General features: G+C 40.7%; 1 protein-coding gene across 7 annotated transcripts in view; it reads left to right on the top strand.

Moving 5' to 3' along the window:
- GBF1 (golgi brefeldin A resistant guanine nucleotide exchange factor 1) overlaps window positions 1–12,726 on the top strand; it is a 106,310-nt gene that overhangs the window by 60,470 nt on the left and 33,114 nt on the right. For 3 of the 7 annotated variants that reach the window (XM_065638456.1, XM_065638454.1, XM_065638453.1), the window contains exons 4-9: window positions 35–166; window positions 4,666–4,784; window positions 5,404–5,512; window positions 5,871–5,931; window positions 7,681–7,735; window positions 9,180–9,278. In XM_065638456.1, the coding sequence (XP_065494528.1) occupies window positions 35–166; window positions 4,666–4,784; window positions 5,404–5,512; window positions 5,871–5,931; window positions 7,681–7,735; window positions 9,180–9,278 (575 nt within the window). Of the gene's footprint in view, window positions 1–34; window positions 167–4,665; window positions 4,785–5,403; window positions 5,513–5,870; window positions 5,932–7,680; window positions 7,736–9,179; window positions 9,279–10,584; window positions 10,621–12,726 lie in introns of all 7 variants that reach the window. The other 4 variants (XM_065638460.1, XM_065638457.1, XM_065638459.1 and 1 more) reach the window with 3 other exon arrangements.

Here is a 12,726-nt window from a genome sequence, read left to right as displayed (position 1 = left end):
TAATGTCTTTTTAAAATTATTTTTATTTTAACAGAGCTATCGGAAATTGAACCAAACATCTTCCTTCGGCCTTTCCTGGAAGTAATCCGTTCTGAAGACACTACAGGCCCCATAACTGGATTGGCCCTCACCTCTGTGAATAAGTTCCTCTCATACGCACTAATAGGTATGTTATGTGGCTTCCTGGGATTTACCAAAATGTCAGCCAAATGCATCTCCTTGAGACATGTCTTTGGCCAGGATACATGCTTGCAGTCTCAATGAGGCGACTGGGGAAATATGCAAATTGTCATTAATGTGGGGAAATAGGCATCTGCAGTTCCTTAATATTGCATGTGCTGGTCTTTCACAGCACTACAGCAATGGCTGAAAATGGAGCCAAAGCTTCTAGTCTTTGACAGTGTTGTTTTAAGTATTTTGTCCTTTGGAGTTAGCATGAGGGAAGTTAAAGAAAGGGCTTGGTGTAGATGCAGACCAGTTTTGTGGGAAAAGCCCAAAATTAAAATGAGCAAAAATGGAGACCTAGAGGAAAAATAAAATTAAGAATTTGGTGGAAATTTAGTGTATCAGGACAGCAATTAGTGGGCAGTATTTGATACAATTAAATGGCAAAAAATACCTAAAATGATGCAATATTGATGTTACTTCATAGGACAATAAAGAAATAAAGAAGGACTAAGCAATAATGCAAAATATGTTAGTTGTAACATAGAATGAGGGATGGACTCTTCTGTGCTTGTACGGTCTGAGTGGGATCAGAACATCAGGCTGGTATCACGTGTCCAGGCAGATGTCTGCATAGGCAACTACCTACAAATACTTGATTTGAGGCAGAAACAGGAAAAAACGTGGTTAAGAATTTGTAGCTTTTCTCTAGCTACCTGTTATTTAGAATATTAATTGGGTCACTCCAGCAAGGAGTAACTGTTGATAGGCTTGTGCTTTTGTAGTAGGCAGTGGAAAAGACCCTCTGCCTGGCTTTTGTTGTGGAGCAGAACCTGTAATCTAAGACCTCTGTTGCTGCCTCAGGTGACATTCGCAGCGGCCTTGTCCTTTGTGCTGCTCCAGATACCAGTGAGGCTGGGATTAGTGGTGCTGACTGAACATCTGGCTAGGGTTGTGTTGTTAAATTAAAGCTTTCTGGTCTTATATTTCTCTTTGTAATATAAAACTAAAGGTAGTCTAAAGACTGTTTGCCTAAATACAGGAAAAGCTTAAAACTGTCCTTAATATATGAATCTGTTTTATTTGTATGGAACAAGGAAGGAAGGGCTCTGGCATAACCACAGTGGGGAAGTTTCAGTGTGGATGACATTTGTGGTGCATTTTGGGGATGCATAATTGACATATGAAACCAACCCTTTTTTCAAAAGGGTAATTAACTGTATCTGGTGAGTAGATGGCTTTTGCTCTACACACTGGGTCAAAAACCAGTGGTCACTGAAAGGGCCAAAGCCCTCTGATAATAATCTTTGCTTAAAACTGCTTTCTTTTCCTATTTCCAAAACATTTTGTTGCTAGTCCTCGTGCCATCTCACTGTTTTTCTTACTATGTCACACATCAGCAGGTGGTTATCTCTCTACTTTTCAGACTAGTATTGCTGAGGGGTATGTTTTAAAACCAGTTAGAAAAGAATAATTCTTGAGTATCTTTCGAGACTTCTGATCTCCAGTAATCTGAATTGCAAAGATCTGCTCTGAGATTGTTGGGTGCAGCAGTTCACTAATGGTCTGGTGTGCAATCACAGATCAGTTAGATAAAATGACTTGATATGCAGCCTATGTGTTTTGGTAATAATAGTTAGCCTTACAGAGATTATCCTCTGTTCTGAGGTACTACTGGTGTAAGAGTTATAGCTGATGTATTATTACCTAATAATTTCTAAGCACAAAAAAACTGTGTGACCACATTACACTCCCATTGACTTTTATCCCTCCGATCAGTTATTTCCTAACTCAGCAGTTTTGCACTAGCTAGCTGTCAGCCTTTTTGATGCACTCAAACCTTAGCTGTAGGAAGACTAGTGGCTGAATTTCGGAATTGTATTTTTTTTTTTCCCAGAAAAGGTGTAAGCTCTTTTTGTTACCACAGTGTGTCCACAGCAGCTTCTGGCTCTGTTTCTAAAGTTAACTTTGCCTAGTGTTTCTGAAAACAACATATCTCTAAGTGTGCAGCTGTTGCTTAGCTTCCAGTGGGAAGACTTGCTGTTAGGGGAGCTCCCCTTTACCTTCTCTGTCTCCTTGGTGATTTTTTTTTTTTCTTTTTATTCCATTAAAGGTGTTACTGAGCAGGCTTCTAGTTTTCCCTGATCATTGGGAGCATGGATTTTCTGTTTTCTGCTTGTTCTTTTGCCTTCCTGTTTGGAGAGTACACCCCATATGAAATGTGTAAGTCTAGATGAGGTCTCCAGATCTTTGCATTCTAGGTGACAATTTTCAAACTGATATTTTGCTTCACACAAACTTTTTTTTTTTTTTTTTTTTTTTTTTTTTTTTAGTGATTCTGAGCAGGTATTGGCACATCTTTTTGTACTGTTTTCTCACAAGGGAACAAAGAGAGAAGTTGATCTTTTCTGTATCTTGTTTCTACAAAGCAAAAGTATCTGTGCTTTTAATTGAACTCAAGGGGCTTTATAAATTGACCTGAACTGTAGAGCTGTTCCAGGGAGCCAGGGCTGAAGTAGTCAGGCGTGATGTGTGCTGGGAGAGTGGTGTGTTTGTTACTGTTGAAGATAGGGGCTAGAACAGCAAAGCAGTAGTCATACATCTGTTGCAGAACCATATGCACAACTTGCTGGCATTTTCTTTTCACACAGACTATTTATCCATAACTATGGCTAAATGTATTCCTAAGCCTACAGCAACTCACATCTATTCAAAGAGGTGACAGTGAAGTGAATGTGTGTTCTGCCTGTGGGAGCCTTTTCTGCAGCAAGTGGCTTTTTCCTCTTGATGCCACTTAGGTGCTTCCCGTTGTAGTTGTTGTTCTTAACAGTAATGCTATCATAGATGCTGGCAGTGTAACACCACTGATCTTCACCTGATTGATTGATTGATTGAGGCAATTTAGAATGACCGTACATGACGATCAGTGGTTTAAGCCATTATTTCCATTTGTGAATAAGAGTGCACAGGGTACTAACAGATGGCTGATTTTATTGCCTCTGGTAGAAGAGTGGTATCTTCTAACTGGATTATAAGCCATTATCAAAGGTACACAGAGAACTGCCTTTGACTGCCAGGCCTCTTATCTTACGCTTCTCAGTATCAGAGTTTGGTATCCTCTTGAGTGCTGCTGCTGAAGCAAGTAAAAAAAAGAAAAATGACCGATTGGTCTTAGAACAGACTCCTTGATAGCTTCTGATAGCTCAATGAGATTTGAGTAGCAAACTAGGAGAGGAACTCAGTCTCAACTGTGCAAGATTTTTTTTTAGTGGGGGAGAGGTGAGACAACTATGCCAGAAGTGGGCAAGCTCTGCTCTTATTAGGGGTGTGTAAGAGATGGCAAAGGAGAAGTGCTGTTCCTATGCAGATTTATGGGATTCTGAAGTGCACAGATGCCATTTCAGTTGTGCAGCTATGAGAAGTTTCTTGTCCTGCAGCCCCTCAGAATCCCCACAGCACGGTGGAGGCTGCTCTCTTTGGACCACAACATGGGCAGCTTGCTTTAATGCCTAGGGCTTAGCCCTTCCGAGGTGTGAACACAGCTGGAGTCAAACAGGGAGTCTGCAAAGCTTCTCTGCAAAGTGTACAAGGTCTTACTCAGTTCCTCTATTGGCTTCATTTTTGCTGGAGTTCAAGAGGCCCCATTGCCAATTAATGAGGTATTAACTAGTGTTTAGGTTGTCCCTTTTCTTTCCTAATGACTGTTTAGCTAGGAAGGTAACAAGATTCTTGCCCAGTGCCGTATTGTTTAAGTGAGAATGAAATCAAAGCCGGAGGCAGCTTTTCCGAAGCCACTGTAATGTGGCACAAGATACGGTTACTAGCAACAATCTCATCCTAAACATTCTCTCAACTGCACCATTGTTTGTAGCTACAGAAGACTGAAACTGAGAGAAGGAGCCTGATGAATGATTGAAGCGGGAGGCCTGCAACTCTGATATCTAAACTGTGATAGTGTCTGTCTGCTGTTGTCTCTGGGGAAAGCTACCGGTCCATTCCATCCCCAGCCCCTATCCCTTGGGAGGGATGTAGAACAAGAGCCAATTTTTCCTCCTCAATCTAGTGGAACCTGTTTGGCATTTTCTCCTCTTGGGAGTAAATTCGAGGTTCCCTATATTTAAGAGCTATTTTCCCTTCATTCCCAGGGAGCAACTGAATGCTTTTAACAGCTGATTGTGCTGTATTGTAGGGAACATAGTCTTACAAATTAAGATATAAAAAAATATGGAGCCAGTAACAACTGAATTGTAATTCTTTTCTTTGTTAGGTAACATCTTTTAGCAAATGTAAATAGACTCTTGATAAAGTCTTTCTGAAGCTCCCAGTTTTAAACTCTTTCTGTCACCGGGAGGTGTTTTGGTCTTGTAGGGTCAACTCACTCCAGTCACACAAATTCAGGAAGCAGATGGCAACAAAGTATCTCTGTGTAGATGTCTCCCCACAGAGGTGGCAGGCTGTAGGCAGCCTTTCCCTGTCATGTATTTTTGTTGTGTTACTCAGATCCCAGCCATGAAGGCACAGCGGAGGGGATGGAGAACATGGCCGATGCTGTCACTCATGCCCGATTTGTGGGCACGGATCATGCGAGCGATGAGGTTGTCCTGATGAAAATCCTACAGGTAAGTGGAGAGACATGGCAATTACCATAATGGTTGCTGCCCGTTGTGGAACATATCCTGTTACATGGAGATGAGGAGGAGGGAGCAATGTTTTGACTCTGTAGGAGCTTAGTGACAGACTTTATTTTTAAACAGATGGCTCATATACCTGTGGTAAAATCTTTTTCAAATGAAAATAATTAAAAGCTTAAATGAAATTATTTTTAAATTAAGGGCCTGATAATGTGGTAGTGTTGATAAGCCCATCTTTTGCTTGGTCTGTGCTGGTGAGGGGTAAATGAAGCATATGGAGCTCTCGAACTTTTTTTTGAGAAAAATTCTTTGCAGAGACAAACCTATGAACTGTACACGTCTTCAGTCTATGTCGTTTTAAGCAGATAGCTAGTTACCGAATTTAAATATCGGGTAGCATGCAGTATATCAGGTCTCTTTCAGAAGTGGGTTGGGAGGTCATTCTTGTCTCCTAATCTGTCTGTTTCTTGAGCACAGCATTCAGTTTGAAATGACCCCTGGAAAACCCTTCGGTGTTCTGCTCATGGCAGTCCTTCTGAAGGAAGCCAACATTCTCTTCGAAATGCGTGCGTCATTGTACTATGGGACTGTGTGCTGTTCTTTGCAGGTTTTGAGGACCCTGCTGCTCACTCCAGTGGGAGCCCACCTCACCAATGAATCTGTGTGTGAGATCATGCAGTCCTGTTTCCGAATATGCTTTGAAATGAGACTCAGCGGTAGGTTTGTTCATACTTCTGTAGTTAGGAAATTATTGAGTTTCCTCAGCATTAACTAGATCTGTTGTAGAACATGCAGCTGTGGAAAGCTGCTGAGTTTTATATTATTGTGTCTTGCTACAACTTCATGGAAAAGTTGTCAGTTCACTGTACAACTTCTGACTGCTCTTTTTCTCCAGCTTTGGGGCGCCACCTTGTGATTACGTGCCCATTTGCAGTAATGCGGTGTTGGAGCTGGTTTTAATAAATTTGCTGTAATCTCTGTAAACAAGGCTAGGAGGGGAGTCTGCTTGAAGAAGCCTCTTGATAATATCACACTGAGTAATGACACCTGTGTTATTTGTTTTTGTCTTCGCAGAGTTATTGAGAAAATCTGCAGAGCACACTCTGGTCGACATGGTGCAGCTGCTCTTCACAAGGTAAACCTGCTTGTGTTTGCCTCAGCATTGCCAAGATGGCCCTCTAAGGACAGAAGGATTCTATGCTCCCACTTAGGGGCCCTCAGAAAAATCATCCAAAGTGGTCATTATTTAGAGGTGGAAGGGGATGAAGGATTTGGCACTCTTCTCTTAGGCTGACCCTGTCAGACTGTGGGGAGACAGAGGCAGGGAAGGTTGCCTGGTTTAAGGTGTCCTTTTGGGAGAGATGGACAGCCAAGTAATGAAGAGCTTTTGGAGAGGGAACCAGTTCGAGGACAGAGAATGCAAACTTCACTCCAAAAAAAAGCAAAAAAAAAAAAAAAAAAAAGGCAAAAAAAAAAATCTCTGAAAAATATAGCTCTCTTCAGGAGAGAGAATAGAAATGGTGTTGAATGGTCACATGTTGATTTCAAGCCGAGAGCTTTGACCTCACATATCAAAGAGAATTTTAAACTCTTGAGATCATATGTCTTGGACAAATGTTCTGCCCTTTTCAGCACCCTTCAGGTAATTAAGATTACTTTTTTTAAACTCAAGTAAGTTATTCAACTACAAACTGTTTCACCAGATAGTGAAGTAATCATAGACTTTCTCTGGGTATTGTAAAAAGGAAACGTGCAGATACAGAAATACTTCTAATAGGAAAGGACTGTAGTAAAACTGACAGCTTGTTAAACACAGCTCTCATGATATTTTTTCCCATTGTCACACTCAGTTCCAGTGGATTCTTGGTTGTTTTTTGGTGTTTGGGGGTTTTTTGGGTGTTTGTTTTGTTTTCTCCCTCTGTCCACCCTGTGTCATGCAGTGCACTGGATAAATGTGGGGCAGAGTCAGAATCAATCTCTCCAAAGAGTAGAGATCACATTGCTTTTTCTCCAAATGCATATGTGAATTTTACTTAATGCATATTCATTACTTATTGTGTATCCTCTCCTCTGTCCTTGATAAGGCTTGGAGACAGCACCACCATTTGTGCCCTTGGACACTGGGATATAGAAGCAAGGCAAAGACAGCAACTGCAGGGGTGGTTTGGCCATCTTGCTTTCCAGAAAAAGAAACAGCTAAAGCTATGCTGGAAGGCTTTTATCCCTTCAGCAAGCAAAGACAGAAGTGTAGTAAAGGAACAGAAGGGAGAGCAGGGTGTGTGGAGTTGCAGAGCTGTACGCATTTGTTACTTGGTAGTGCAGGTGAGAGCTGTTTACCTCCGCCTGAGACAGGGATTGCTTAGCTCAAAGCATTCACCTTAAACTTAGGCCCACTGTGTACTATAGTTGTATTTATGTGGTGCAGAATAGCGGATAACTACTGGGGTTTCTACAAAGTTCATGAAAAGGGTTGCCATGACTAGTAATAACATGTACACATGGATGACACTGTAGCTTAGCAGCTGTTTTTAGCAGCATCAGAGAAACCTGTTCTGAACCAATCTAATTAGTCCACTGCTGAAAACATACACTGAAGTAAAGAAACTGTACTTACATGACCATTAACAATTAAACTCAGTATAGCAAAACTGCTATTAGGAGTAATAGCATGCAGAGCACCTCTCGTCTGTACTTGTTTGTTTGTTTGTTTTTCCCTCAGCAGATTTTGGCAGGAAGAGAAACTAAGAACGTCTGTTTTTGTGGAGAAAACCTAATTTTGGTTTTCTAGTATCTGCAGCATGACTGGAAAGACCAGTGTATTTTTTTTCCCCTTTTTCTTAACCCAGGAAAGTGTATGTATTTTTGCTTGTCCTTTGTCTTTCAGGTTGCCTCAGTTTAAAGAGGAGCCTAAAAGCTACATGGGAACGAACATGAAGAAGGTAAGACTCAGCACTGTGGTGGCTATTCTGCTCGTCTTGGGCTCGTGCTCACCCCTGTGGTGTTCGTGTTCAAACTTGTGTTTTGTCATTCCTGCAAGTCCCCAGCTCACTGAAAGAGCATGTTTAACCGCATAGATGGACATAGCTTCATTAATTCTGTGGGATTAAACCCACATAGTCCAGTAGTGAATCTTGTTGATGGTACTGCTGCCTAAGTGAGTCAGTCTGGATTCTGGGAACAGCCGTCAGCTGCTGTGGACTAGAACACCCAGCAAGTTGTGGGACCCGATATTAACATCTTCTGATCATTTGCTGTCTTCTGCTCTTTCTCCAGCTTCTTTCTCATCTTCCTTAATTCACTGCAGGTCTAATACTGACTTCTTGGCATGTATTTGTCCAGTTCACCTTATGTAGAAAGGAAACATTTTGAGGCTGGTGAAACAGCATGAAAGCATTATGAAATTGAGCTATTGCAGAAAAAGCTTTGGTGGCTTCTAGAAGGGGTGCGGGGTGCGGCACTCTCAAGCAAAAACCTCAGTTCACATGGGCAATGCCATCTCTATTAGAAGCCAAAACAAAGTAGACTATTCCTTTTCTCCCTTTCCCTAAATACACAATTTTCTCAGGGTGGAAGGTCTGGGTTTGTTCAACATAACCACCTCCCTCTATACAGTGAGGTTTTTAGCAGCTGACATGATCACATAAGGTCCCATTTATGTTATTTTAATGCCATAATTTCTTAGGTGTAGGGAGGTCCACTTGAGGAATTCCATATATACTTCTATATATACCTGTATTCTTTATACTCCTTATAAAGAATGTCAATAAAGATACAGGATTCTACTTTTGAGAGTAACAGGATAGGAAAAAGAGTGCTAGAGAAGAAATAACCACCTCGGAACATACACTGAATATACTGTTTATAACTCTATAACTTCCACTCTGTTTTTATTTTTAATGAGTTGAGAAAAGTAGCAACATTGAATAAATGTACATTTCAGAGCTAGTCTAGCAGTGTTTTGAGAGACTGCTTACTTGTGGGAATCTGAAACTAGCTTGGGGCTTTTGTTCTTGTGTAGTAACTTAATGATTGCTTGTTTCCCTTGCTGTGGGAGAAAAGTGGCAAGATTTGTGATGATGGTAAGTTGGACTAAGGAAGGCTAATGTACTGCAGATTATCAGACTTTTTCATGGTCTAGTCTATGTAGAGAAGGTGTAACGTGAAGGTGAATTTGAATTTAGAAGAGCTACTCTTATCAAGTGATGGCTGCTTCCAGCTCGGTTAAGTGATGCTCTAACTTGTGTCTTGATCTGTGCAGTTACCTTGTACTGTCCCTTTGCTGTGCATGCCAGGAGTCTGCCCTGCAACCTTGCACTCTGCCAGGTTATTCTCCTTGGGTTTATTTTGCTTTGTTTAAACCATGCATTTGCCTATCTTTCACAGATCTCTTCATGTCTCCTCAACAAACTGGAGCTAAGTAGTGGGGAACAGCCCAAAGCCCTGAACCAATTAGAGAGAGTATTGCTCTTTAAGAACCTGAAGGTCTCTCTCTCCCTTCTCCCTTTTTAACCTTACTCCCCTCTTCCTTCTCTTGCAAAAACCACCTGAGAGGTAGTTTTGTTGTGTGCAGCAAATCTCCCTCCACTCATTTGACACAGCATGGCTTTGGGGGACGATGCATGCAGCGATTGCTTTGCAGTGTTGTGGCTGCAGCTGGGGCAGGCTTGGGAGGGAGAGACCCTTGTTCTGCTGCCACATTCAGTGTCTTGGTCAGTGCCACCTAAGACACCATCACGGCATCCTCTGAAGGAAGGGAGTGGGAGGGCGTGGGCAAGATTCGAGTCCTCTGTGACAGTGAAAACCTGAAGAAACATCAAAAATGTAGATTGCTCTCTGAAGGCTCAAGGCTCTGAAGGCTGTTGATCTTGGTGGTAGGTGTAGCAGCATACCTGAGGAGTCTCTTGACCCAACAGGCCTTAGACAGTTCTACTCAAGGTGATTCTCTGAGTTCTGTTACCTGGTACACGATCACAGAGTTCAGTGTTCTCTAAAGCTTTTTTGAAGGAGCTTGCTGTACATTTTCAACATCTTTGGCCATGTTTCTTCTGAAATGAAATACAGTTCTCAGCACAGTATTTGCTAATGTGGGATGAGTGGGGCTGAACTGAATTATGAAATGTGTTAGCCCCTGCTAGTTCCTCTAGAAAATACTCATAAACAAATATTTTAGGCCTGCAGATTGGTTTTTTTAGACTGATCATAGAAACCCTGAGAAACTAACTTAGATGGGACCCTTCTCAGTTTGCTGTGTTGGTTCATAAAGTTAAGGTAACTTTAGTTCTTGTCTGCCCTTAATGCTGTTTGGTGGAAAAGGAGCTGAACAGAACATTTAGAGATGTGTTTGACATTCCTTTGTCCTGTGTCTGTGGTCAGGATAGTTTGGAAAGACAGTGGCTGGAAACTCACAGATTTATACAGTTACACAGAAGAAAAGACTAAGAAATGTTTCCCTTTGTAGTAGAAAGCGTTGTAGCTAAAAATTGGGTTCCACCGTGGGAATCAGGAGGAACCCAAAGGGGTGGATTATGTTCGTAGTTGCCTAAGATACATAAATACGTTTCCCCAGGTAACCTTCATTAGCTGTTGCAGTGCAGGCAGGTAGGGGAGATGACTAGACTGCAGCAGTGTCTCCAGGACTTGGATCATGGACTGCGTTCTCTCTGCATGCTTTTGTGTCTTGAACGCTACTTGGTGTGCTGACCAGTTCCATGCTGCATCTAGAATGAGCTCATGTTTTAGTATAATCACTTTAGTTACTAATCATTGGCCCCTGCCCTTTTCTCTTGAGGCTTACAGTATCTTATGGAAAAACAAACGAGTGCAGGTAAGATGGCTTGTAGAAAAGTGAGATCTCATGGACCATTTAAAAAGAATTTTGTAGTATTACATTTTCCTTCACCTTCCTAGACCTTAGCTGGAGTTTTATTGTCAAAACCTCATCTATCAAAGGAAGCACTTGGACTCTTGTGCACACAAAATATAGGAAAAAAAAAAGTTTCTTTATGGAAAAGTAACTCAGATAAATCTAATGGAATCTGTACTGAGTTCCAAGATGAATGAGCGGTAGCTCTGAGCTTACTCTCTACTCTGATTTCTGACAAATAGTTTTTAAATACTATCTTCAGTTGTATTTTACTATGGAAGTGCAGGTTTAATCTAACCTGAAGGATGCTGATAATTAGAAAACTAATGCAACTATAATATCACTGAACATTGGCAAAGGAATGAGAGTTTTAGATAATGTTTAAAATTCAGGATATTTTAATGATCTATTAAATGCCATTTTTCTGCTGCATATAGTCAAGAAGGCAACCTTAGGTTTAAAATCTCAGCCTGCTAACATGCAGACAAGCTTTCTGGCGAAATCAGGAAATGCCTTGCTATTGAAGGTGGCAAAAACAAGCATTAGAAATAGTTCCTTTGGTCAAAGACAAACTGCAGAAGTTTTTTTGACATTTTTATACTAACAGAAAAAGCAAGAAGTCATGGAATTGTTACATTTTAATTCAATACACAATATAGAATGAAATATGTTATTTTGCTGTCCTTTGATATATGTGTTGTTTTAGAATTCCCAAACTCGGTTTGTTTGTTAAAACAACATATAGCCCCTTGACACTGGTGAAACATTTCTATTAAGCAGTTCTGTTTGCTTCTGCAATTTTTTTAAGCTGTGCAGCTTAATAAAAGGATACTGTTTGTGTAGAATGTGCAATACTGGATGGTACGAGATGGAAAAGACCTACTGGGTAATCTCACTTGTCTGTGAAATTGAAGAAAAAAAAAAAAAAAGAAAATTTTAAAAAAATCCCTCCCCCGCGTCAAAGCCAAAAAAAAAAAAAACCAAAACCAACCCACACAGCCGAAACCCAAAATAAACTTAGATTCTTGTCTGAAAGCTTTATACTTTGATTTAATGATTGGGATTCTTTAAAAATCAACTGAGTCTTTTCACTTCCCTGACTAAATGGTTTCCCATCCAGGTGAGGCTGTTGTGACTCAGTCTCTGAAAGATGTCACGGGTTCGTCAAAATGATGACAGATGGGCAAATGTCCCTTAGGAACCTCAAGATGAGAAATCTTGGAATTAATACAAAGCACAAGAGAATCTCTAAAAATGGATATTGTGTCTGAGGAAAAGTACTTTTTTGAAAGGGCTGGTGTTGAACCGAGATGGTATTTGGTGTTGTGTGAAAGAGGAGATAAAGAAATAGTGATTAACCTATCAGCTTGAACCTTCTGGCAGGATGGTTCAAAAGTTACCTATTTCTCAGGAGCATGACGGGGGGTAAAGGAGTGGGACCGACAGGGTTAGCTCCTAGGCTCCTGCAATACCTTGGCTTCATTTTCCTGATTCAATTCTGTGCTTGGCCCCCGTGCCCCGTTTTCATTAGCAAGTAACTTTTTACCTGGCAAATCATGGCAACAGGATATAGTCCCTAGAAGCAAATCTGTTAATTTGAAATTATGTGAAAGGCTTTATTTGGTTTAACACATAATGCTTCCAGGTTTCCTTCCTACTTAAAGTTGTTTGGTACAATGAACCATAAGTCTTCAGATTTTATAAGTTACTGAAAAGGGAGAAAAAAAATATGGGTATTTCTGGAATAGTTGGTGTGTAAAATAAAACTACCCAGTCTAATTAGAAGCTTAAGACTTTAGTGACTAAAACTATTGGTAATACCAAAGGCTCAGAGAGACTTTTAAATGGAAAAAGAAACAAATAGAGGTGAAACATGAGGAACTGGCAAGAATGAAAGATAACACATATTTTATATAGCCCTATGAAGTAGCGAATAGGAAAGATGAGAAAGCAGACAGTTTTTACATGAAAGGATCGTGATCCATAAGCACCTCAAAACATTTTGAAATCTACAAAATTTTGGGGTTTAGGTGCATGCTTGTCATATAAGTGTTTGTCAGAAGCTGT

Source organism: Caloenas nicobarica, chromosome 7 (assembly GCF_036013445.1).
Source record: "Caloenas nicobarica isolate bCalNic1 chromosome 7, bCalNic1.hap1, whole genome shotgun sequence".
Classification (NCBI taxonomy): Eukaryota; Metazoa; Chordata; class Aves; order Columbiformes; family Columbidae; genus Caloenas; species Caloenas nicobarica.
The sequence above is the reverse complement of the archived record's forward strand: the minus strand, read 5'-3'. Positions and strand labels throughout refer to the sequence as shown.